At 39.4% G+C, this 27,857-nt stretch overlaps 1 protein-coding gene across 2 annotated transcripts; it reads right to left on the bottom strand.

The window, feature by feature from the left end:
- Window positions 1-27,857, bottom strand: RSL24D1 (ribosomal L24 domain containing 1). Of its 2 annotated transcripts, none has more exons than XM_032624090.1 (6): window positions 27,703-27,857; window positions 9,606-9,719; window positions 7,780-7,852; window positions 5,013-5,076; window positions 3,171-3,256; window positions 1-2,226 (listed from the first exon to the last, which is right to left on the bottom strand). In XM_032624090.1, the coding sequence occupies exons 1-6, from the start codon at window positions 27,781-27,783 to the stop codon at window positions 2,093-2,095; spliced, it is 552 nt and encodes a 183-aa protein (XP_032479981.1). In that variant the 5' UTR covers window positions 27,784-27,857; the 3' UTR covers window positions 1-2,092. The 2 variants fall into 2 exon arrangements, with proteins under 2 accessions (XP_032479981.1, XP_032479982.1); XM_032624091.1 differs by having other exon boundaries at window positions 2,154-2,220; window positions 3,167-3,256.

Raw genomic sequence — 27,857 nt, 5'->3', positions numbered from 1 at the left:
CCAGATGAAGAAACCAAAGTATAGTCAAGGGAGTGTTACAGCTAACACCTGGACTTGTGAAGATGGGATCTGAGAGGCTCTAGATCAATCCCTTCCATATAAACGCAGGGCAATGCTGGAAACAGACTGGTAAGAACACAACTCCCTGCCTCTTCCATCTTCTGTTCCGTGTGATTAAGGGGCAAGATTTTATACCTGAAATTTGGCCATTTATAAAATTAGAAAAATGCTGTCTTCTTCATGAGATAATAGGCTAGTTCTTCTCAAACTTTCTTCTACAGGGCAAACATCTTCCTAGGGTTTCCATTTTTAAGAAATGAGATTTTTTTTTATGTGAGAATTTTTTTTCTGCAATCTTACAAGGTTTTTTAAGAGGTACATGTTAAAAAAAATTCTATGACTTCCAGCCCTATGCTGTTCTTAAACAATGAGAGAATATATTCTGTGTAGTGAGTGTTTGGACAATTTACGCTTTTGTGTTTATGCTAACTGCCCAGCAGAGGTCTCAACCAGACAAGCTAAAACAATAGTAGCCTAAAACCATTGAACCTCGCCACTCTCAGGCAAACTTTAAAGGGACAACTCATCCTCAGTGGTCCAACCAAGCTTAAAAAGCTGTGGGTGGATAAAATCATGGCATTTGCACCCAAATACTTATCTGGCGTCTCACAATAATATGAAATCCTGACAGCTAAGAGAACTGCCTGAATGTTAAACCTGAGACACAGTGTCACCTCTTTGTTTCAGCTCAATTTCCCCAATTAATGATCTCAAAGCAACAGCTAAGCTGCTCCCTAACTAGCACAGTAGGAAATTTGTTTCTTAGTAAGTTTTACTGAGTTTTAAGAAACTAAGTTTTACTTAGTTTTACTATGTAATTTTAAACAAGTTTATATTAAAACAAACATGAATATAGCATGCAATGAAAACTTCAAGTAATTTTACAAATGTCTTTACATACATATTTCCCCTAAATGTTGCATCAATAATGTTTACAAATGAGCTTTTATTTTATCAATAAGAACAAAGACTGGATTTAGGTCTTCTAACACGTGGTCCAGTGGATCGGTCCACTTTTTACTATCTAATACTAAAATTAAAATTTAGCCATAACTATATAATTATATAACCTTAAAACTTTGGAATTTATTCTAACTTTTGTCCTAAAAAAAAAAAACTGAGTTACTAATACTCTAAACATACTTACTCATAAGTAATGTAAAAATAAGAAAACATGAAGTATAAAGTATACATTTCTCTCTAAATGTATCTCCTGCTTCTTAGTATGTGTGAGCAAACGTCATACCTTTCTGTTTAGTACTTTTAAATAATAAATATGTAGGCACTTACTTCAGAAACAATTTTATGTGCAAATAATCTATAATGTGTTACCCATACGTCCAATTTTCCACAAACAATAAGGAGGTTTTTTAAAAAGAAAACCACACAAAACATTTAAATAGGTACTGGACGCCTAGAAAAATAAAGCTTATTCTACTAGGAATCTCAACTACGAAGTGAGTATATTCTCCAAAGTAGAAATTATATAGTGCCATTTCAGGAACAGACTATTCAACTCACCCTCAACATCCCACAAATCCCCTATCAATCACAATAGTTAAAACCAGATCAAAACGGTCCAACATAATTAGGCTTCAATATATTAGACCATTATGTTCTTCTAAGAAGCTAATAAACCAAAACCAAAACCAAAACCAAAAGAAATTACTAGAGGCTAATTATCATACAGATTGTTAGTTCCTTGCTATATCCCTTCTAGAAAAGGAATATTTTACTGCAATGAAAGTTTTATTTTATATATAACTCGTCATGAATTTGTCATTAATTGTTACATAAATGCTGCCTAGTGCCATTAACCAAATGCCATGACCATTTTATGTCCACAATTCACTTCTGTATTTACAAACAATTTTCATGACTTACAAAAGTGTATCTCTCAGTGAAGGCTTAATGTTGAGATGCAATCAAGCATCCACACTGCCGTTCTGTAGAGACCAATGTAGGAAGGAAGTACTTAATCCCCTTTCATATGAGTGACCTTATATGAAAAAACCCCAATAATTTAGAAGTTCTATGTCGCCAAAGGAGATTTCCAGATGCACTTATAGAAATGGTTACAGACAGTAAGAGTTCTAAGAAACATCTTCCATGTCCACATCCTGTTGTAATTTCTGCACCATTCTGTCTTCCAGCTGCTTTCTTTGCCTTAAAAAAAAAAAGAAAGATCTAACTCTTGACAAAGAAGCTGGGATGTGAACCCTGGCCACCTTGAACCAGGGTCTCTGCTCTTAACACTGTACTACCTACCTCAAAGAGGGTTACCTGAAAACTTAGGTAACAATGGTTCATTCCTATTGTTCTTTTGGGTGTCTGTCAGTCCATATCATCTATATGTGAAACAATGCTCCAGGATTTTGTCTTTTTTTTAAAAATTTGGTACAAAACAACCTAGCTAGGACTTTTGCATAAATTACCCAATATGTGGCTATAGGATTGACTTTACCTAAGGTTTAGGCATAGCTATATCTCACCAAAATTTCCTCCTTTTTAACAGATCGTACTCTGGCTACCAGCCTGAGTAAAGAGTGGTTTCCTAGCATCTCACAGAAGAAAGATGCACACAAGCAACTGCTAAGTGAGTGCCTAACTGTAAGTTACATGAGCACAAGGGAGGGTTTTTGAATACAGAACTGTAGTTCTCAGACTCACCTGGAGAGCTAGTAAAGAACAGAGGTCCAAACTCAAGGTGGCTTAGACCTCTATGTTTACATACTTAAGTCCCCCAAGTAACTCCCACACCAAATGAAGTCTGAGAGCTACTATTAAAACATTATCCTTTAATCAAAACAGGTAGGGCAAAATCATCATTAAATTATTACTCAAATCGTTTTTTGATTAACTGGATTTTGTGGAAGCTAGGATTTTACGAAGGGAGAAAGAAACACCCTACGCAATAAACTGATGGAACTGGGAAACACGCACGACTAAATTATTTTTATAAACAGTCATATCATAAATGAGGGAGAACACTTACATGAAAAGATTCAACCTTAAAAAGTTGGTTGGTACCCAATTACATGGACCACAACAATCCAGATTTTTCATTTCTCTACTTAAGGCAGAGAACTCCTGCACAATGCAGTACTTACCTGCAAGAGGGGCCCGGATAAGATGGATGTTTTGCTTCACTTCTTTAATGTCCTGAACTTTCTGTAGTTCTTTATTTTTCTTCAACCTAGGATAAAGGCCAAAATTTCAGTTACTAAAATCTCTTTAAAAGAAAGACATTAATTCCTAATTTGTAAAAATTGTATTAAGTTAGCCACACAAATGAGCAATGGGAACACAATTCATTTCTTGTTCCTAATTAGCTTAAACATGATTCCTGCACTCCCAATTTGTTCATTCACTGTATTCTTAGCACCTAGTCAGGAATAAAACAGGGGTTGAAAAGATATTTGCTCAGTGAATGAAGGGATGTGATTGAAACAAAGAATTAACAAGTCTCAGAGATTACACAGAGTAAGAATCTCTAATTATTAAAGTGTCTGTGTTCTCTATTTGAGGAGAAAGATTTGTAGTCTCTGTGTTACCTAATTTTTTAAATCATTCAGTAATTACAAGAGCACAAAACACAAGACATTCAACAAAAAAAGCTAACAGACTAGTTCTCAAGCATTTGGGTCCTTTTTTGTAATGCTTTAAAAAATAAAAAAAAAAATTTTTTTTTTAAGCCAGAAAGCTGTTGACGCATGCTTTTCTATGACTAGATCAAAAGCGATGCCCCTTCTAAAGAAATGGCCAATTCCAAGCTGGGGCAGGGAAAATCTTATTAGCCATAAAGCAAAAAGCAAGAAAGGACTCAAAGAATGGTGAGGTACTGTCAAAATGACACACAGCCTGCCTGAAGGAATTCTCACTGGCCAACTTGGGGCACTTAGAACATCAAAATAATGACAAAGGATTATAACTCATGGAATACAATGAATTAATGAATACACACAGATATGATGTGAATAAATGAATAAAAGAATAAATTTTGGAACTGGGGAAAAAGGAAAATGCTGTTTCTTAGATAAGAAGGTCAACTAATAAACGGAGAAGAAATGATGAAATCAGAAAAACCACCATTTGGCAACAATCACAGTAATCACAGTAATAACAGATTCAGGCAGAACGCTAATGGATGCGAAAACCAGTAGGTATCAGTTTGAGGAGTAACAGGCTCTTTGCTGAGTCTCAATGTGTCTCCCTCAAGATATATACTGATTAAAAAGGGGGGAAAAACAGTAACTTTCCAGTGGAGAAAACTGGCAGACACTACTTTAACCAAGCAATGAAAGTTAACATCACCAGTAAGGGACAACAGGTGCCTCTGCTGGGGTGCTTAAGGGGGACACACTTCTATGATGTTCTGGCCAAAGGGACCTGAATCTAATCACGAAGAAAACATCAAACAAAAACCGGGGAACATTCTATGAAATGACTGACCTGTACTCTTCAAACAGGCCAATGTCATCTAAGACAAAGGTGAGAAACTGTTTGGATTAAAGGAGCTTGAGGAGATATGACCACTAAATGTAATGTATGATCCAGGATTTTCTGCTATGAAGGACATTATTGGAACAACAGGTAAATCTAGTAAGGTCTGTAGTATTTTAGCAGTGTTAATGTTCTGATTTAACTATACTGTGGTTATTAAGAGCATGTTCTTATGCTGTACACCTGAAACTAATGTCGTGTGTCAATTATATCTCAATTTTAAAATCCCAGAGAAAAAGAACATACTATTTTTAGGATATATATATAGATGAGAGAGAGAGAGAAGCATACTTAGGAGGAAAAGGTATCATGTCTTCAACTTACTGCGCACAGAGTTAAAGTAAATTTGGCAAAATGCTAACAGAATATACAAGACTTCTTTATACTATCTTGCCAGTTTTTGAAAGTTTGAAGTTACATGAAAATAAAGGTATTTTAAATATTCATACCTGTTCATTATAAATGTAGCCTGGCGTTTCTGTTTGATCTCTTCAACTCTCTTCATTGCATCAACTACAAAAAAAATTCATATATGTTAAAATTCATAAATGTTAACAAATTTATGTACATTCATTCAAGCAGGATGATTATAACCAACAGGAGCTTTAACAATCACTACTTTACTGTGGCTAAGAAGTGGATTAAACTCAACAAAAAACTCACCTCAAAAACAATTCCTACTAAAATAGCTGACAAAGGTATGCACCCTTGGCTGATATCACTGTTGACTCTTTCCCACGTATCATTTCTCTTTTATTTTGCAAAAGCCTTTACTACTAAATTTTTCTTGTACTTGAAACCAGTCCAACGCTTTTCAAATTTATTCTACAGAGAACTTGGATTAATGGCAGTTAATCCCATTCTTAGCTTGTCATCTCCATAAATAGACTCTACCTTGTCATAAAAGCCACTTTTTCTTCAAGTGCCTAGGATATGATCTGCACATGATGAATACTGGTAGAATGAACCAGTCAATCTGCCACGTTCTTAACCACTAAAATCCAACTGTTTCAGAAAATGTGTAGAGGAGCCTTGGCTATAAGGGAGTTGAGTCCAACTACTCTAGAATCTATATCAGCACTGTCCAATGTAAGATAAATCACATATGTAATTTAGAATTTTCTAGTAGCCACTTTTTTAAAGTAAAAAGGAACAGTTTGAAATTAAATTTAAGATAGATTTTGTTTAACCCAACATAGCCAAAATACTATCATTTCAACATGTAATTAATATAAAAACTTATTACTGAGGTCTCTTATGCTTGTTTTCATACTAAGTATTCAAAATCCAGCATGTATTTTATATTTACAGAACATCTCAATTCACGCTAGTCACATTTTAATTGCTCAGTAGCCCCTGGGGCTAGTGGCTACCACACTAAATAGCACAATTCCCAATCCAGATTCTTAAAAGTGTAGTCTGTGGATCTGAGTGGGGCAAATGAATGAGACTCCGTGATAATACCTAAACCAATTACTGTCTTAACAGAAACAATAAAATACTCAGTAAAATGCACTGAGAGATCAGGGACTGTGTATGCCCTGTTCATCTTCGTATGCTAGAGTCAGTGGTTATTGGTAAAGGAGACAACATCTTAGAGAACACACAGTATTTCTCAGGAACAACATAAACAGCATGATACCAGCACAGAGGATCTTAGTAACTGAAGATCCACAGATGACTAAAATATGTACCTTAGTTTCCATATCAAGCTGAATACCCATCAAGTAAAAGTAGTTATAGGTAAAAATGGTCTGGAGCTGCTATCTTCAAGTAGTAACAAAAAAGAAAACAAAGGCCAAAGTGAAATAAAACTCAATGGGGTCCAGAAACGCTTTAGGGTCTTCCAATAATGTCCCTGCCAAGAGTACCTTTAGGAATCAATTTAATAATCCTATGAAAATCAGCTATGTATGGTATAGATGTTAACCAGACTTACCTTGGTGATCATTTCACAATATACACAAATATCAAATCATTGTGCTGTGCACCTGAAACTAATATGTCAATTATAATCTCAATTTAAAAATCCTATTAATCTCTTCAGAAATCCTTGCGTTTGAATCAGTGTTATTTCCTTACTAAATAAACCCAATAAAACCAACTGCTAATCAGAAATTAACTCCTCCTCTAATTACAGAACAGAAGGGAAAGACCTTATTTTTTAAAAAGATAAAAAAACCAAACAAGCACACCAAGGGGCAGAATACTTATTCCCCATTGGGACTCTGATTTTTCCACACAGTTCAGGAAGATAAACAAGGCTTTAGAGGGTGTCAAATGCTACTACAAAGGCCCATAACTTTCCAACTCTTCCTCTGAAGTCTTGTGACTAACTGGTGAAAAGGTGTTGAAAAGTATGCCCTGCCAATAATCCATTAGACACCAATAAAGTTGGTAGAATTCTAAGTCTTAGAGACTTCTAGTTAACAAACTACATCACCTCCACACCCAAGACTAGAAATGGCTGAAGGCCGCATAAGCAGGCATGGGGGAAGGAGAAAAGGCAGGGCCAAGGGCCTCAAACAAACACACATAGAGACGTAGTGGAATCTACAAGCTAGCTTAAGGAACTACGTTTTACTACATTAAAGCCTCTGCTTACTTAAATAAGTAAACAAAACAGAGATAGATAGGTAGGTAGGTAGATAAGAATTAAACATTACTGCTTTTAGTTTCAGTAGCCTATAGCTTCATTTTTACCCAAGTCAAGCACTTAGAAGTTCTCTTAGAAAATTTGTAATTATCACCTTACATGCTGTACTTTTTAACTTTACAGAATCACTAAGTTTTATTAGATATACAGAAAACAATACTTATATCCCGAAACCAAATTATCTAAACTTGTAAAGTGTGTTAGGTTTTTTGTATATTTTAACTATGCCACACTCACCCCCCAAAAGTATTCTACATCTCTATTTTTTTCCCCAGATATTTGAATGTTTTTATATTTCTGTGTAGGCACTTCAAGTAATATCAAATTTAATAATTATGTCATTTTTATAATGGATACATCAGCCAATTCTGAAAAGGATTTGGGATAGCTTATTAAAAAAACCCACAAATACAACAGAGCCATTAAAATAAGGATCAAAGTATAAAAGCTAACTGATGAAAAGAAGAAATTTAATATTTAAACAACCAACTGATATTAAAGTTACAGTAATACCCCAAACCAGTGTCTCCTGAAAATCCCCGGTAGTCCTTGTGACTTACTGGTTTTATTCCACAGCTCTCGCTGGTATCTGACAGGTTCATTTCTACGTTTTTCAAATTCAAATGAATTATCCTGTAAGAAGAAGAGAAATACGGTTTTAAGAGAGGTAGAAAGGAAGCATTTCTTAAAACTTTTTCTCCTTTTCACAAAAGTTCTAAGTGTTTCAAGCTATGGGCACATATTAAGATTTCCCCCGGGGTGATCCCAGAGGATACAAGTTTTCAACCTTTTTCTCCTTTAAATACCACGATGTACAAGACAGCCCTATTGAAAACGTCTGTCTATGTAGGAGTGATTCTCAAAGGGAGGGGAGAGGATCACCACCATCCCTCATAGGGGCCTATAACAATCATGGGGATTATAAACGAACTAAAAAACTTCCCTAATTTCCTATTCCCCTAATTTCCTATTCCTAGATGAGACTCACAGCCAGAAAACTTTATATTAGTTTGAACCATATGAAATTTCCTTTTCCCATAGATCAAAAAGTCAAACACTGAGGACCGCATATGGTTCAACAAAAATACCTAGCATGTTTATATATTTCAAGACCTATAAACCTTTGTTACAGCACAGAGTTGAAACCACATCTTCAAATAACGTGGTACTACTCTGCATGATGTAAGCTTCAGCCTGAAATTCCTTAGTCCCCTCCAAATATAGTTGATATTTTGACAATTAACAATCCTGTTTATCTCAAAACATGCAAAATAATTTTGGAAAAACTACAGATATTTCTTAGTTTTCAAATCTATCAGACTCTGGCATGTGGAACAGCATTAACTCTGCACTTGGCTATTTCATTTATATACACATGCCTCTGTTCGGATCACAGATTTATATACACATGCCTCTGTTCAGATCCCAGTAACCTCAGCCATGATAAGGTAAGTGGTCACCAGCAAATGACTATGACCCGGCATCCTTTCTTCACTCATACAGTTGCCACCTGTATTTGAGACGCAACATATCTATTCGTCCACAGTGAAAATTACTTTTGTGACAATTATGATTTGGCCTTATGTGTTGTCAAAAAATATTCTTTATGTTCACTGAAGAACCTCAGGTGTCGAGAAAGACAGCAAAGGGCTTCATAGCAACTACTAAGATACTGTCTTTAAGGAGTGGCGAGGTGGGAAAGAGTCATGGGTTTGGGGGAAGGGGAAGTCCGGCGGAAGGGGACAGTTGAAAGCTCTCCCTCCCTCAAAGGTAGCCTGTGCAGCAGCTTCCCCTCCTCCCTTTTTAAGGATCGAGTGCAGATCAGCTTCACCAGGTCCTTACACCAACTCAATTAACAGCAATATGATGGTGGGGGCTTGCCCCATGGAACTCCCTCACCCCTGATTCCTCACTATTCCTCCTTACACTGCCATTATGAACTAAGCTCTCTGCTCTCAGACACAGAGTCCTGCTAAAGAAATCAAGAAACTGATAAATGAGTCTACTACAAACCTCATCTGAACCCTCACTGCTAGTCAAAAACCCTTTAATCTCTTAACCTCCTTTCAAAACCCTTAAGTAGCAATTTCCAACTTCAATCCATTTAAATAATTCTCCCCTTGTTGCAAGAGCTAAAAATACTTTTTCGAGAATAAGAAAAATCACTTTCACAAACTAGATTAGGAATTTTTTTCCTTTTCAGAATTCTACAGATTTATGGTTCTGAGGATCATGTGAGAATGAGATTACCAAACCCAAATGCAAATAAGTCACTCATTAACCATTCTATAAGAAGCCTTGTTAGAGTTAATGAAATCACATCTCCCACCCAAAAGTTAAAATTTTGAAAACTGTAAAAACGATACTGATAGCTAACCGTACTCACCACTGTGAGCTCTTTACCAGCTGCTTTCCGGAATGCTTTGGTCCACCTGACCTTGCGAGGATTGCGCTTCTTTTTAAAGTTTTTATGACACTTGGATTTACAGAATCTGAACACCTACAAGAAAAGTGTTAAAATAGTGAAAAGTCAATATTAAAAAATTTTATACCACAGGATGTTATCCTACCAAACAAAATATACTATAAAGTCTGAGAAGTAACAATAGTTCTCACTCACAACTGCTTCTACTTACTCAAACTCAAAACAGCATTTAGAAATGTGTGAGACATATCACATAAAATGGAAATTGAACTATTTTTTGACTAAAACAGCATCACAACTAAAGATTGGGGGCCCCAAAAATATGGTTAAAAACGACCATTGGGGCGTCCCTGGTGGCGCAGTGGTTGAGAGTCCGCCTGCCGATGCAGGGGACACGGGTTTGTGCCCCGGTCTGGGAAGATCCCACATGCCACGGAGCTGCTGGGCCCGTGAGCCATGGCCGCTGAGCCTGCGCGTCCGGAGCCTGTGCTCCGCAGCGGGAGAGGCCACAACAGTGAGAGGACCGCAAAACAAAAACAAAAAATGAAAAGGCAACCTACTGAATGGGATAAAATATTTGCATATCATATATCTGATAAAGGGTTAATATCCAAAATATGTAAAGAACTCATACTATTCAATAGCAAACAAACAACCAATACAATTAAAAAATGGGCAGAAGACCTGAATAGACACTTTCCTAAAAAAGAAGATGGCCAACAGGTACATAACAAGATGCTCAACATCACTAATCAGAGAAATGAAAATCAAAACCACAGTTAGAATGGCTATTTTCAAAAAGACAAGAAGTAACAAGTGTTGGAGAGGATGTGGAGAAAAGGGAACACTTGTAATTGTTGGTGGGATTGTAAAGTGCTGCAGTCACTATGGAAAACGTTATGGAAATGCTTCAGAAAAAGAACAGAACTACTATGTGATCCAGTTATTCCACTTCTGGGTATTTACCCAAAGAACACAGAAATACTAATTTGAAAAGATATATGCATGTCTATGTTCATTGCAGCATTACTTACAATAGTCAAGATATGGAAACAACCTAAGTGTGCATCTAGAGATAAATGGACAAAGAAAAAATGTGTATATATACAATAAAATACTATTCATGCCACTGTAAATATGACATATATATATAATGGAACATTATTCAATCATAAAAAAGAAGGAAATCTTGGGAATTCCCTGGTGGTCCAGTGGTTAGGACTGGGTGCTTCCATGGCAGGGGGCCCGGGTTCGATCCCTGGTTGGGGAACTAAGATCCCACAAGCCACATGGCACAGCCAAAGAAAAAAGGAAGGAAATCTTGCTGTTTACAACATGGATGGATCTTGAGGGCATTATGCTAGGTAAAATAAGCAGACAGAGGAAGACAAATACCGTATGTATGATATCACTTACATGTGGGATCTAAAAAAACAAAAACACAAAGCTCACAGATACAGAGAATAAATTGGTGGTGGTTAGAGACTGAGGGAAGGGGGAGAGGTGGGCAAAATGGGTGAAGGGAGTCAGAAGATACAAACTTCCAGTTATAAAAAAAATAAGTCATGGGGATGTAATATACAGCATGACGACTACAGTTAATAGACTGTATTGCATATTTGAAAGTTGCTAACAGTAGATTTTAACAGTTCTCATCACAGTAAAATAAATTCTGTAACAAGGTAATGGTGACAAATGTTAACTAGACTTACTGTGGTGACCATTTCACAATGTATATAAATACCAAATCATTATGTTGTACACATGGAACTAATGTACGTCAATTATAACTTAATAAAAATAAGATGGTAAATTTTATGTTATGTAAATCTCACCTCAATAAAAACGAATTTAGAGTTTGTTGCCAGTGCCCTACAAGAAATGCTAAAGGGAGTCCTTCAGGCCGAAATGAAAGGACAATGGGCAGTAACTTGAATCCACAAGAAGAAATAAAGAACACCAGTTTGAATCCACAAGAAGAAATAACACCAGTAAAGGTAACTAAATAGGTGACTATAAAGGTCAGTATTAATGAATTTCTAGTTAGTGACTCCTCTTTTTTCAAAAGATTTAATTTAAAAGACAATTGTATAAAACAATAATTATAAATCTACATCACTGGAAATTAAGATTAATTGTAGTCACCAGAGTAACCATTAAGAAAGTTACTAAAACTAAAAATATACAGACAAAGAAACAAGAAGGGAATCGCAACAGTACACTACAGAAAAAGCAGTCATAAAGTAAGACAGTAATAAGAATTGAGGAACAAAAAAGACATGACATAGAAAACAAATAATAAAAATGGCAGAAGTCCTTCCTTACTGGTAATTACTTTAAACGTAAATAAATCAACTTCTCTAATGAAAAGGCAGAAATTGGCAGGATGAATTTTAAAAAATGATCCATCCTGGGACTTCCCTGGTGGCGCAGTGGTTAAGAATCCACCTGCCAATGCAGGGGACACAGGTTCAAGCCCTGGTCCGGGAAGATCCCACATGCCACGGAGCAACTAAGCCTGTGCACCACAATTACTGAGCCTGCGCTCTAGAGCCCACAAGCCACAGCTACTGAAGCCCATGAGCCTAGAGTCCGTGCTCTGCAACAAGAAAAGCCACCGCAATGAGAAGCCCACGTACTGCAACAAAGAATAATAGCCCCTGCTCCCTGCAACCAGAGAAAGCCCGCATGCACCAACAAAGACCCAATGCAGCCAAAAATAAAATATTATTTTAAAAAAAGATCCATCTATATGCTGTCTACAGGACAGCCTAACGGTAGTTATATTGTTTATATAGTATAACTATACTAGTAGTTATACTAATATCAGGCAAAATAAGTCTTAAGAAAAATTGTTACAAAAGAAAAAAGGACATCATAAAATGATAAAAGGGTCAATCCAACATGAAGATATAATTTAAAACATATATGCACCTGCATGTAAATCAATGAAGTTACAACACACCCTCACACCGTACACAAAAATAAACTCAAAATGGCTTAAAGACTTAAACATAAGACATGACACCATAAAACTCCTAGAAGAGAACACAGGCAAAAATTTCTGACATAAATCGTACCAATGTTTTATTAGGTCAGTCTACCAAGGCAATAGAAATAAAAGCAAAAATAAACAAATGGGACCTAATCAAACTTACAAGCTTTTGCACAGCAAAGGAAACCATAAGCAAAATGAAAAGACAACATACAGACTGGGAGAAAATATTTGCAATTGATGTGACCAACAAGGGCTTAATTTCCAAAATATACCAATAGCTCATACAACTCAATAACAAAAAAACAAACAACCCAAGCAAAACATGGGCAGAAGATCTAAACAGACATTTCTCCAAAGATGACATACAGATGGCCAACAGGAACATGAAAAGATGCTCAACATGGCTAATTATTAGAGAAATGCAAATCAAAACTACAGTGAGGTACCACGTCACACCAGTCAGAATGGCCATCATTAAAGAAGGCTACAGATGGGCTTCCCTGGTGGCGCAGTGGTTGAGAGTCCACCTGCCGATGAAGGTGACACGGGTTCGTGCCACGGTCCGGGAAGATCCCACATGCCGCGGAGCGGCTAGGCCCGTGAGCCATGGCCGCTGAGCCTGCACGTCCGGAGCCTGTGCTCCACACGGGAGAGGCCACAACAGTGAGAGGCCTGCGTACCGCAAAAAAAAAAAAAGTCTACAGATAACAAATGCTGGAGAGGGTGTGGAGAAAGCAAACCTTCCTACACTGTTGGTGTGAAAGTACATTGGTGCAGCCACTATGGAGAACAGTATGGAGGTTCCTCAAAAAACTAAAAGCAGTTTTGTGGGAAGATGAAGGAAGAGTAAGACGCGGAGATCGCCTTCCTCCCCACGGATACACCAGAAATACATCTACACGTGGAACAACTCCTACAGAACACCTACTGAAGGCTGGCAGAAGACCTCAGAGCTCCCAAAAGGCAAGAAACTCCCCACGTACCTGGGTAGGGCAAAAGAAAAAAGAAAAAACAGAGACAAAAGAATAAGGACGGCACCTGCACCAGTGGGAGGGAGCTGTGAAGGAGGAAAAGTTTCCACACACTAGGAAGCCCCTCCGCGGGCGGAGACTGCGGGAGGCGGCGGGGGGAGCTTCAGGACCGCGGAGTAGTGCACAGCGACGGGTGCGGAGGGCAAAGCGGGGAGATTCCTGCAAAGACGATCGGTGCCGACCGGCACTCACCAACCCGAGAGGCTTGCTGCTCACCCACCGGGGCGGGCGGGGCTGCGAGCTGAGGCTCAGGTTTCGGTTTTGGACGGAGCTCAGGGAGACGACTGGGGTTGGCTGCTTGAGCATAGCCTGAAGGGGTTAGTGCACCACGACTAGCCGGGAGGGAGTTCGGGGAAAAGCCTGCACCTGCCGAAGAGGCAAGAGACTTTTTCTTCCCTCTTTGTTTCCTGGTGCGCGAGGAGAGGGGTTTAAGAGCGCTGCTTAAAGGATCTCCAGAGACGGGCGCGAGCCGCGGCTAAAAGCGCGAACCCCAGAGACGGGCGCGAGCCGCGGCTGAAAGCGCAAACCCCAGAGACGGGCGCGAGCCGCGGCTAAAACCGCAGACCCCAGAGACGGGCGGGAGACGCTAAGGCTGCTGCTGCCGCCACCAAGGGGCCTGTTTACGAGCACAGGTCACTCTCCACACCCCTCTTCCGCGGAGCCTGTGCAGCCCGCCACTGCCAGGTTCCCGGGATCCAGGGACAACTTCCCCGGGAGTACGCACGGCGGGTCTCAGGCTGGTGCAACGTCACACCGGCCTCTGCCGCCGCAGGCCCGCCCCGCACGCAGTGCCCCTCCTTCCCCCATCCCCCAACCCCCGGCCTGAGTGAGCCGGATACCCCGAATCAGCAGCTCCTTTAACCCCGTCCTGTCTGAGCAAAAAACAGACGCCCTCCAGCGACCTACACGCAGAGGCAGGGCCAAATCCAAAGCTGAGCTCCTGTGAGCTGTGAGAACAAAGAAGAGAAAGGGAAATCTCTCCCAGCAGCCACAGAAGCAGCGGATTAAAGCTCCACAATCAACTTGATATACCCTGCATCTGTGGAATACCTGAATAGACAAGGAATGATCCCAAATTGAAGAGGTGGAATTTAGGAGCGAAATCTATGATTTTTTTCCCTTTTCCTCTTTTTGTGAAGGTGTACGTGTATGCTCCTGTGTGACATCTAGTCTGTATACTCTAGCTTCCACCATTTGTCCTAGGGCTCTATCCGTCCATGACTTTTTTTTAAAAATTCTTTTTCTTAATAATTAAGTTTAATTGTAATAACTTTATTATACTTTACCTTCGTTCTTTCTTTCTTTCCTTCCTTCCCTCCCTCCTTTAGACAACGAATCACCCCAAATTGAGGAGGTGGTCTCAGGGAGCAGGATTTATGATTTTTCCCCCTTTACCTCTTTTTGTGAAGGTGTGTATGTGTATGCTTCTGTGTAAGATTTTCTCTGTATAGCTTTGCTTCCAACATTTGTCCTAAGGGTCTATCCGTCCCTTTTTTTTTTTTCTAAATATTTTTTAATTCAATAACTATATTATACTTTATTTTATTTTTACTGTATCTTCTTTCTTTTTTTCCTTCTTTCCCTCCTTCCTTCCTTCCTCCCTCCCTCCCTCCTTTCTTTCCTTCTTTGCTTCATTCTTCCTTCCTTCCTTTCCTCCTTTCCTTCTTTCTTTCCTCATACTTCTAATTCTCTCTACATTTTCTCCTTCTTTCCCTCCTCCCTTCCTCCCTCCCTCCCTTTCTTTCCTTCTTTGCTTCTTTCTTCCTTCCTTCCTGTCCTCCTTTCCTTCTTTCTTTCCTCATACTTCTACTAATTCTCTCTACATTTTCTCCTTCTTTCCCTCCTCCCTTCCTTCCTTCCTCCCTCCCTCCCTCCCTTTCTTTCCTTCTTTGCTTCTTTCTTCCTTCCTTCCTTCCCTCCTTTCCTTTCTTTCCTCATACTTCTACTAATTCTCTCTACATTTTCTCCTTCTTTCCCTCCTCCCTTCCTTCCTTCCTCCCTCCCTCCCTTTCTTTCCTTCTTTGCTTCTTTCTTCCTTCCTTCCTTTCCTCCTTTCCTTCTTTCTTTCCTCATACTTCTACTAATTCTCTCTACATTTTCTCCTTCTTTCCCTCCTCCCTTCCTTCCTTCCTCCTTCCCTCCCTCCCTCCTTTCTTTCCTTCTTTCTTCCTTCCTTCCCTCCTTTCCTTCTTTCTTTCCTCATACTTCTACTAATTCTCTCTACATTTTCTCCTTCTTTCCCTCCTCCCTTCCTTCCTTCCTCCCTCCCTCCCTCCCTCCTTTCTTTCCTTCTTTGCTTCCTTCTTCCTTCCTTCCTTTCCTCCTTTCCTTCTTTCTTTCCTCATACTTCTACTAATTCTCTCTACTTTTTCTCCCTTTTATTCTGAGCCGTGTGGATGAAAGGCTCTTGGTGCTCCAGCCCAGGAGTCAGGGCTCTGCCTCTGAGGTAGGAGAGCCAACTTCAGGACACTGGTCAACAAGAGACCTCCCAGCTCCACATAATATTAAACGGTGGAAATCTCCCAGAGATCTCCATCTTAACACCAGCACCCAGCTTCACTCAACGACCAGCAAGCCACAGTGCTGGACAACCTATGCCAAACAACTAGCAAAACAGGAACACAACCCCACCCATTAGCAGAGAGGCTGCCTAAAATCATAATAAGGCCACAGACACCCCAAAACACACCACCAGACGTGAACCTGCCCACTAGAGAGACAAGATCCAGCCTCATCCAGCACAACACAGGCACTAGTCCCCTCCACCAGGAAGCCTACACAACCCACTGAAACAACCTTAGCCACTGGAGACAGACATCAAAAACAACGGGAACTACGAACGTGCAGCCTGCAAAAAGGAGACCCCAAACACAGTAAGATAAGCAAAATGAGAAGACAGAAAAACACACAGCAGATGAAGGAGCAAGATAAAAACCCACCAGACCTAACAAATGAAGAGGAAATAGGCAATCTACCTGAAAAAGAATTCAGAATAATGATAGTAAGGATGATCCGAAATCTTGGAAGGAGAATGGACAAAATGCAAGAAACAGTTAACAAGGACCTAGAAGACATAAAGATGAAACAAGCAACGATGAACAATGCAATAAATGAAATTAAAAGTACTCTAGATAGGATCAATAGCAGAATAACTGAGGCAGAAGAACGGATGAGTGACCTGGAAGATAAAGTAGTGGAAATAACTACTGCAGAGCAGAATAAAGAAAAAAGAATGAAAAGAACTGAGGACAGTCTCAGAGACCTCTGGGACAACATGAAACGCACCAACATTCGAATTATAGGGGTTCCAGAAGAAGAAAAAAGAAAGGGACTGAGAAAATATTTGAAGAGATTATAGTTGAAAACTTCCCTAATATGGGAAAGGAAATAGTTAATCAAGTCCAGGAAGCACAGAGAGTCCCATACAGGATAAATACAAGGAGAAATACGCCAAGACACATATTAATCAAACTGTCAAAAATTAAATACAAAGAAAGCATATTAAAAGCAGCAAGGGAAAAACAACAAATAACACACAAGGGAATCCCCATAAGGTTAACAGCTGATCTCTCAGCAGAAACCCTACAAGCCAGAAGGGAGTGGCAGGACATACTGAAAGTGATGAAGGAGAAAAACCTGCAACCAGGACTACTCTACCCAGCAAGGATCTCATTCAGATTTGATGGAGAAATTAAAACCTTTACAGACAAGCAAAAGCTGAGAAAGTTCAGCACCACCAAACCAGCTTTACAACAAATGCTAAAGGAACTTCTCTAGACAAGAAACACAAGAGAAGGAAACGACCTATAATAACGAACCCAAAACAATATAGAAAATGGGAGTAGGAACATACATATCGATAATTACCTTAAATGTAAATGGACTAAATGCTCCCACCAAAAGACACAGATTGGCTGAATGGATACAAAAACAAGACCCTTATATATGCTGTCTACAAGAGACCCACTTCAGACCTAGAGACACATACAGACTGAAAGTAAGGGGATGGAAAAAGATATTCCATGCAAATGGAAACCAAAAGAAAGCTGGAGTAGCAATTCTCATATCAGACAAAATAGACTTTAAAATAAGGACTATTAAAAGGGACAAAGAAGGACACTACATAATGATCAAGGGATCGATCCAAGAAGAAGATATAACAATTGTAAATATTTATGCACCCAACATAGGAGCACCTCAATACATAAGGCAAATACTAACAGCCATAAAAGGGGAGATCGACAGTAACACATTCATAGTAGGGGACTTTAACACCCCACTTTCACCAATGGACAGATCATCCAAAATGAAAATAAATAAGGAAACACAAGCTTTAAATGATACATTAAACAAGATGGACTTAATTGATATTTATAGGACACTCCATCCAAAAACAACAGAATACACATTTTTCTCAAGTGCTCATGGAACATTCTCCAGGACAGATCATATCTTGGGTCACAAATCAAGCCTTGGTAAATTTAAGAAAACTGAAATTGTATCAAGTATCTTTTCTGACCACAACGCCATGAGACTAGATATCAACTACAGGAAAAGATTGTAAAAAATACAAACACATGGAGGCTAAACAATACACTACTTAATAATGAAGTGATCACTGAAGAAATCAAAGAGGAAATAAAAAAATACCTAGAAACAAATGACAATGGAGACACAACGACCCAAAAGCTATGGGATGCAGCAAAAGCAGTTCTAAGGAGGAAGTTTATAGCAATACAAGCCCACCTTAAGAAGCAGGAAACATCTCGAATAAACAACCTAACCTTGCACCTCAAGCAATTAGAGAAAGAAGAACAAAAAAACCCCAAAGCTAGCAGAAGGAAAGAAATCATAAAAATCAGATCAGAAATAAATGAAAAAGAAATGAAGGAAACAATAGCAAAGATCAATAAAACTAAAAGCTGGTTTCTTTGAGAAGATAAACAAAATTGATAAACCACTAGCCAGACTCATCAAGAAAAAAAAGGAGAAGACTCAAATCAATAGAATTAGAAATGAAAAAGGAGAAGTAACAACTGACACTGCAGAAATAAAAAAATCATGAGAGATTACTACAAGCAACTCTATGCCAATAAAATGGACAATCTGGAAGAAATGGACAAATTCTTAGAAATGCACAACCTGCCAAGACTGAATCAGGAAGAAATAGAAAATATGAACAGAACAATCACAAGCACTGAAATTGAAACTGTGATTAAAAATCTTCCAACAAACAAAAGCCCAGGACCAGATGGCTTCACAGGTGAATTCTATCAAACGTTTAGAGAAGAGCTAACACCTATCCTTCTCAAACTCTTCCAAAATATAGCAGAGGGAGGAAACACTCCCAAATTCCTTCTATGAGGCCACCATCACCTTGATACCAAAACCAGACAAGGATGTCACAAAGAAAGAAAACCACAGGCCAATATCACTGATGAACATAGATGCAAAAATCCTCAACAAAATACTAGCAAACAGAATCCAACAGCACATTAAAAGGATCATACACCATGATCAAGTGGGGTTTATTCCAGGAATGCAAGGATTCTTCAATATACGCAAATCAATGTGATAAACCATATTAACAAATTGAAGGAGAAAAACCATATGATCATCTCAATAGATGCAGAGAAAGCCTTCGACAAAATTCAACACCCATTTATGATAAAAACCCTCCAGAAAGTAGGCATAGAGGGAACTTTCCTCAACATAATAAAGGCCATATATGACAAGCCCACAGCAAACATCATCCTCAATGGTGAAAAACTTTTCAGTTCAGATCTTCATTTCCACTAAGATCAGGAACAGGACAAGGTTGCCCACTCTCACCACTCTTATTCAACATAGTTTTGGAAGTTTTAGCCACAGCAATCAGAGAAGAAAAGGAAATAAAAGGAGTCCAAATCGGAAAAGAAGAAGTAAAGCTGTCACTGTTTGCAGATGACATGATACTATACATAGAGAATCCTAAAGATGCTACCAGAAAACTACTAGAGCTAATCAATGAATTTGGTTAAAGTAGCAGGATACAAAATTAATGCACAGAAATCTCTGGCATTCCTATATACTAATGATGAAAAATCTGAAAGTGAAATCAAGAAAACACTCCCATTTACCATTGCAACAAAAAGAATAAAATATCTAGGAATAAACCTACCTAAGGAGACGGAAGACCTGTATGCAGAAAATTATAAGACACTGATGAAAGAAATTAAAGATGATACAAATAGATGGAGAGATATACCATGTTCTTGGATGGGAAGAATCAACATTGTGAAAATGACTCTACTACCCAAAGCAATCTACAGATTCAATGCAATCCCTATCAAACTACCACTGGCATTTTTCACAGAACTAGAACAAAAAATTTCACAATTTGTATGGAAACACAAAAGACCCCGAATAGCCAAAGCAATCTTGAGAACGAAAAAAGGAGCTGGTGGAATCAGGCTCCCTGACTTCAGACTATACTACAAAGCAACAGTAATCAAGACAGTATGGTACTGGCCCAAAAACAGAAAGATCAGTGGAACAGGATAGAAAGCCAGAGATAAACCACGCACATATGGACACCTTATCTTTGATAAAGGAGGCAGGAATGTACAGTGGAGAAAGGACAGCCTCTTCAATAAATGGTGCTGGGAAAACTGGACAGGTACATGTAAAAGTATGAGATTAGATCACTCCCTAACACCATACACAAAAATAAGCTCAAAATGGATTAAAGACCTAAATGTAAGGCCAGAAACTATCAAACTCTTAGAGGAAAACATAGGAAGAACACTCTATGACATAAATCACAGCAAGATCCTTTCTGACCCACCTCCTAGAGTAATGGAAATAAAAACAAAAATAAACAAATGGGACCTAATGAAACTTCAAAGCTTTTGCACAGCAAGGAAACCATAATCAAGACCAAAAGACAACCCTCAGAATGGGAGAAAACATTTGCAAATGAAGCAACTGACAAAGGATTAATCTCCAAAATTTACAAGCAGCTCATGCAGCTCAATAACAAAAAACAAAAAGCCCCATCCAAAAATGGGCAGAAGACCTAAATAGACATTTCTCCAAAGAAGATATACAGAATGCCAACAAACACATGAAAGAATGCTCAACATCATTAATCATTAGAGAAATGCAAATCAAAACTACAATGAGATATCATCTCACACCAATCAGAATGGCCATCATCAAAAAATCTAGAAACAATAAATGCTGGAGAGGGTGTGGAGAAAAGGGGACACTCTTGCACTGCTGGTGGGAATGTGAATTGGTTCAGCCACTGTGGAGAACAGTATGAGGTTCCTTAGAAAACTACAAATAGAATTACCATATGACCCAGCAATCCCACTACTGGGCATATACCCTGAGAAAACCAAAATTCAAAAAGAGTCATGTACCAAAATGTTCATTGCAGCTCTATTTACAATAGCCCAGAGATGGAAACAACCTAAGCGCCCATCATTGGATGAATGGATAAAGAAGATGTGGCACATATACACAATGGAATATTACTCAGCCTTAAAAAGAAATGAAGTTGAGCTATTTGTAATGAGATGGATAGACCTAGAGTCTGTCATACAGAGTGAAGTGAGTCAGAAAGAAAAAGACAAATACCGTATGCTAACACATATATATGGAATTTAAGGGAAAAAAATGTCATGAAGAACCTAGGAGTAAGACAGGAATAAAGACGCAGACCTACTGGAGAATGGAGTTGAGGATATGGGGAGGGGGAAGGGTGAGTTATGACAGGGCGAGAGAGAGTCATGGACATATACACACTAACAAACGTAGTAAGGTAGATAGCTAGGGGGAAGCAGCCGCAAGGCACAGGGATATTAGCTCGGTGCTTTGTGACAGCCTGGAGGGGTGGGATGGGGAGAGTGGGAGGGAGGGAGACGCAAGAGGGAAGACATATGGGAACATATGTATATGTATAGCTGATTCACTTTGTTATAAAGCAGAAACTAACACACCATTGTAAAGCAATTATACCCCAATAAAGATGTTTAAAAAAAAAAAAAACTAAAAGCAGAGTTGCCATATGATCCAGCAATTGCTACCTCCTGGGCAAATATCCGGACAAAACTATAATTCAAAAAGATAGATGCACTCCTATGTTCATAGCAGCACTGTTCACAATAGCCAAGACATGGAAACAACCTAAATTGCTACAGATAGATGAGTGGATAAAGAAGATGTGAGAGACATTATATATGTATACACACACACATATATACACAATGGAATATAAAAAAGAATGAAATAATGCCATTTGCAGCTACATGGATGGACCTAGAGATAATCCTACTAAGTGAAGTACGTCAGAAAGAAAAGGACAAATACCATAGGATATCACTTATGTGTGGAATCTAAAATATGACACAAATGAACTTATCTATGAAACAGAAAAAGACTCACAGGCATAGAGAACAGACCTGTGGTTGCGAAGGGGGTGTGGGGGTGGGAGAGGGTTGGACTGAGAGTTTGGGACTAGCAGATGCAAACTATTATATACACTGAGTTGGCCACAAAGTTCATTCGGTTTTAAGTAAAAATAAAACACATTTTTCATTTTCACCAAGAACTTTATTAAATGCATACATTAACCAAACGAACTTTTTGGCCAACCCAACAGAATGAATAAACAACAAGGTCCTATTGCATAGCACAGGGAACTATATTCAATATCCTGTAATAAATCATAATGGAAAAGAATATGAAAAAAATGTAATATATATGTATAATATATAACTGAATCACTGTGCTGTACACCAGAAACTACCACAACATTGTAAATCAACTACACTTCAATAAAATATATATATATATATATATATATATATATATATATGCACCAAAAGAAAAAAAAAACACCAACAGAATTGAAGGAAGAAATAGTTCCACAGTAACAATTGGAAACTTCAAACACCCCACTTTCAATAATGGTCAGAACAAAACGATCAGTAAGGAAACAGAGGACTTGAACAATGCTATAAAACAACCAGACATAACAGACATCAGTAGAACTCTCCACTCAACAGTAGAACATACATTCTTCCCAACTGCACATGCAACATTCTCCAAGACAGACCATAATTTTAGGACACAAAACAAGTCTCAATAAATTTGAAAAGACTAAAATAATACAAAGTATGTTCTCTGACCACAACAGAATGAAACTGAAATCAATCACAGAAAAAAATCTGGAAAATTCACAAATATGTGGAAATTAAACAATGCACTCAAACAATCAAGGGTGCAAAGAAGAAATCACAAGGGAAATTAGAAAATATTTTGACATGAATGAAAATAACAAAGCCTACCAAAAGTGTAAGGGATGCAGGGAAAGCAGTGCTAAAAAGGAAATTTGTAGGGCTTCCCTGGTGGCACAGTGGTTGAGAGTCCGCGTGCCGATGCAGGGGACACGGGTTTTGTGCCCCTGTCCGGGAGGATCCCACATGCCGCGGAGTGGGCTGGGCCCGTGAGCCATGGCCGCTGAGCCTGCGCGTCCGCAGCCTGTGCTCCGCAACGGGAGAGGCCACAACAGTGAGAGGCCCGCGTACCGAAAAAAAAAAAACCGACCATTTTTATAGAATAATAGTAAAACCTTACAAATGATCTTGAATGAAGGGAACAGTTTTAAGGAAAGTCATTTATTTAAATCCCTTTGCAATTCAGAATTCTCAAAATTCACTTTCTAAATACCTCAATGGGGGGAAGGGGTTAAAAGTTTCAAACAACCATTCTGAAACTTCCTTTGGTTCTTTCCACCACTGCACAAAATAATTTCAAAAAGCAACTAAAACTGGACTATAGATTTGTTTTCTAAAGAATTTATTCAGAGATCTACTAGGAAGATTCTTCACTACTCTAAATTCTTCACTTTCATCCCAAAAGATGTGATCCTTTAATAGTGTTACAATTTAATGATCATTCAACATGCTCCTGAAATGGCTTATTGGGACTCATTTATAAGTCTAAAATGTATCATTTTGGTTACTTTGTCTTAGAACACATTGAAATTTGTGTGTATTACTAGAGGAAATCTGAAGAGAAAAAGTAATTGTGTTTGTAGATCTTGGCAAAGAAAATTAAGTTGAATTATCATACCTAGAAAATGTGACCCATTAAAAAAAAAGGTCAAAATAAGGTATCACCATTTCAAGCTAATATACACACTCTCTCACACACACACACACACACACACACACACACTCGCGTATATCACAAACCAAAATACTTTTCATTTTATATACACTTTGTTCTATGGAGACCTTCAAATAGGTCACTAAACACACTAGGACATAGTTTTCTTAAAAATGGTCAATACCAGATCAATCTGATCTAAGCCCTGACCTCATGGAGAGCCCTCTCCTGGGAGACTTGAGTAAAAGCATGTCTACATTCTTGAATTAATTTCAAACCAACCAGAAAATAGGAGAATATGGTAGTCTTCTGGAATAACTCGCTGTAAAATCATTACTGGTAAAATTTCTTTGAGTATTTTCAGCCAAAGTACTATTACCTTTTTTAAGTAAAAGCCTTCAATGTTTAAATACCTACTAGATAACTCCTAAACAAATCCCCATTTCTGAGATATACCTAATGAGAGGCCTGAACTTGTCCCAGGTCTCCTCGGTTCCAAAGAGAGCCAATGGGAAGTTACAGGCAAGTCTACTTGAACTCCATACCTAACAGACGTCACCTGAAAAGCACAATGAATTATCTGAAGAGACTGGAGTCATTGAAAATGGGATGAGGATTCATCCCCAAATAAAGAGCAGCTACTATGTGCTGGATGTTGTACTAGATACAAGAATAATTAAAACATGACGCCCTACGTTGAGAAAGCTTAGTCTAGCAATGTGGTAAAATCTCATTTTGCAAACAAGAGAGATAAAGAACGGACTAGGATATAAACAATGAGATATAACTATACACAATAATCAAGTATAAAGTAATATGCAAGTACACATTAAGGAAGTCGTTAAATCTATGGTGGGGTAGGTGGTAAACGATTATGTGTGAGACAAAGCTTCATAGACTCAAATCTCCCTTTTACCCTAGTCCTCTGGCATCATCCTCAGTCTTCAACATGCACACAAATGATCCATCTGAGCCTCAAAGTTCTTCAGCACCTTCAAGTTCTTATGCCACATCTTCAAGTTCTTATGCCACTAATGCAACAAACATTTATTAAGCACACCTTAAGAGTATGTATATTTTTCCTGTTTGCAAACTATGAAAATACGGAGCAGTAATACACTAATTCTACTCTTAAGAAACTACCTGAGAAGCATAAGAGGGGAGGTTTCTATGAAAGATGGTCCCAAAAGCTAAGAGCATAAATGCAGAAAGACTAGTTAGGAGGCTACAAAAAGCGACAAGTGCCTAATCTGGACCCAGGGGCAGGTGGGCAGAAAGAAAGCTAAGACACCACTCTCCTTTGCAAAGGCAGAATGGATAGAACCTATAGCTAGATATAAACGGTGAAAGATTCAAAGATGACTCTCAGTTTCTAGCAGAACTGTCTAGGTGGATGAACAGTATCAATTCAGAGAGCAAAAAGATTGAGGGTAATAAGGAACACTCTCAGTAGGCTCACTGTTAAGTACAAACAGGATTTCCCTGTCAAGCGGAAAAATTCAGACCTGGAACTAAGAGAATAAAGATTTCGGAATCATCAACAAAGAAAAAAATGAGGTACCTGTTCTTCATTAGTGCTTCAGGGCCTCTACTTATTTCCCCAATCAACTCTGTTCTGGATACACTGGTCTTCCCTACAGCAAGCTAGCTCCCAGCTAATTGAACACTATCCTTGCTAGCAATATAGACTTCCTCATCAACTTGAACTTCCACTGTGTCTGCCAGATCAACATACAACTCTAGATAGCTCCCATCATCCTTTCTAATTCCCATACCCAGCTGACAAACACTGATGGACAAAAATCATAGTCATGATGACCAAATCATCCACAAAGCCATAATGCCCACCCCATTGGGCATTACACCCCAACCTGACAATCATTTCATTCATTGCTATAAATTCTTTGTCATGTTCCTGAGAGCAGGAATTAAAAATCTTTTGGGCTCCCCTGGTGACGCAGTGGTTGAGAGTCCACCTGCCGATGCAGGGGACACGGGCTCGTGCCCCGGTCCGGGAAGATCCCACATGCCACGGAGCGGCTAGGCCCGTGAGCCATGGCCGCTAAGCCTGCGCGTCCGGAGCCTGTTCTCCGCAACGGGAAAGGCCACAACAGTGAGAGGCCTGCGTACCGTGAAAAAAAAAAAAAAAAAAAATGCGTGGAAGACCTAAATAGACACTTCACCAAGGAAGACATACATACAGATGGCCAAGATGCACATGAAAAGATGCTCAACATCACTAATTACTAGAGAAATGCAAGTCAAAACTACAATGAGGTATTACCTCACACTGGTCAGAATGGCCATTAGCAAAATATCTAGAAACAATAATGCTGGAAAGGGTGTGGTGAAAAGGGAAACCCTCCTGCACTGTTGGTGGGAATGTAAATTGATACAACCACTAGGGGAGAACACTATTGAGGGTTCCTTAAAAAAACTAAAAATAGAACTACCATATGACCCAGCAATCCCACTACTGGCATATACCCTGAGAAAAACCATAAATTCAACCATGGTGACGCAGTGGTTGAGAATCCGCCTGCCGGATGCAGGGGACACGGGTGCGTGCCCCGGTCCGGGAAGATCCCCACATGCCACGAAGCGGCTAGGCCCGTGAGCCATGGCCGCTGAGCCTGCGCGTCCGGAGCCTGTTCTCCACAACGGGAGAGGCCACAACAGTGAGAGGCCCGCGTACCGCAAAAAAAAAAAAAAAAAAAAAAAAAAAAATCTTTTACATGCTCTTTCAAGTTTCCAAATATCGCTTTGGTCCCACACTTTTGGCAAGACCCCTTACTCCTAATTTAGTGAGGTCAATATCTTTCATGTAGAATACAGACATAAGGTGATTAAACAGGAACTGTAGTTCTTTAGCATGTCAAAATCACCTCACTGAATATAGATTCCTAGCTCCTCTTCCTCTCTCCCCAGAGATTCCAATTCAATAGATCTGGTGGAAACCAGGAATCAGTATTATCTACGAGTGTCCAGTGATTCCGAAGCAAATACAAGAGAGGTCTAATTCTGAGAAACAATGTGTTAAACAGAGGAATGAGATCCATTCCGGTATGAAAGGCAAATTCATGTATCACTCATGAAGTCTTTCACACAGAGGCCTTATACAGACGGTCCCCAACTTATGATCTTTCGATTTCATGATGATGAAAAAGTGATACACATTCAGTGGAAACCGTACTTCATTATAGCCCTACCCCAAGCCTCTATTACCATCTACAATCCGTCACTTCCCTAAACAGAGAAGTAGCTGCTCCCCCTCTGTGCCTTTGCTCAAACTGTTCGTTTTCCTTCCACCTAGATTGCCTTCTCCTCACGTTCTTAAGCAAAACGCAAGATCCAGGATAAACGTCACTTCCTTTCTGTGCCTTTCTACAGACGACCCTCTCCAAAACACCTCCAACAGCTTCATAATACATAACTCTACTATTAAGCCATATGCAACATTTCTATCAACCGCTACAGACTATGGCCGACCCCAAATCTTATTCATCTGTACAGACGCGGACCTCAGCAATGATGCTTAACCCGGCATGCGTTCAACAAAGTTTACCGAACTGAAGAACGTGGCCCATGTACAAAAGTGGGCAAACAGACTCCCAGCTTCCCCGACGGCGCCTCAACCTCATCGCAGCCAGCCTCGCCCAACGGCGGCCTAGTGACCAGCTCCGGTCGCGACGCCGGCAGGAGAACCTTCCCCAAGAGGGAGGTCGAGGTCGGAGCCGCTAGCAAAACCAGCCCCACGAGCCGAAATCCTAGACCAAACCCCACGCAGAGGCAGAGGAACCCCGCGCCGAGCGGGCGCGGCGTCAGCCCGGAGGGAACGCAGCGGAGCGCGCGCTACTCCCGGCCGTCTCACCTTGCAATCGTTGCGAACGAACATCATGCCGTGGCCTGGGTAAATAGGACCCGAACAGAAATAACACTTCTCAATCCGCATGTTGAACGCTCGTGCGGACGCCCCGGCCACACGCCGCGCTTAAGAGGAAGTGACGTAGCCCCGCCACGGGAAGT

This window comes from Phocoena sinus, chromosome 2 (genome assembly GCF_008692025.1).
Source record: "Phocoena sinus isolate mPhoSin1 chromosome 2, mPhoSin1.pri, whole genome shotgun sequence".
In the NCBI taxonomy this organism is placed as follows: Eukaryota; Metazoa; Chordata; class Mammalia; order Artiodactyla; family Phocoenidae; genus Phocoena; species Phocoena sinus.
Note: the sequence above shows the minus strand (reverse complement) of the source record. Positions and strands in the feature narration are given on the sequence as shown.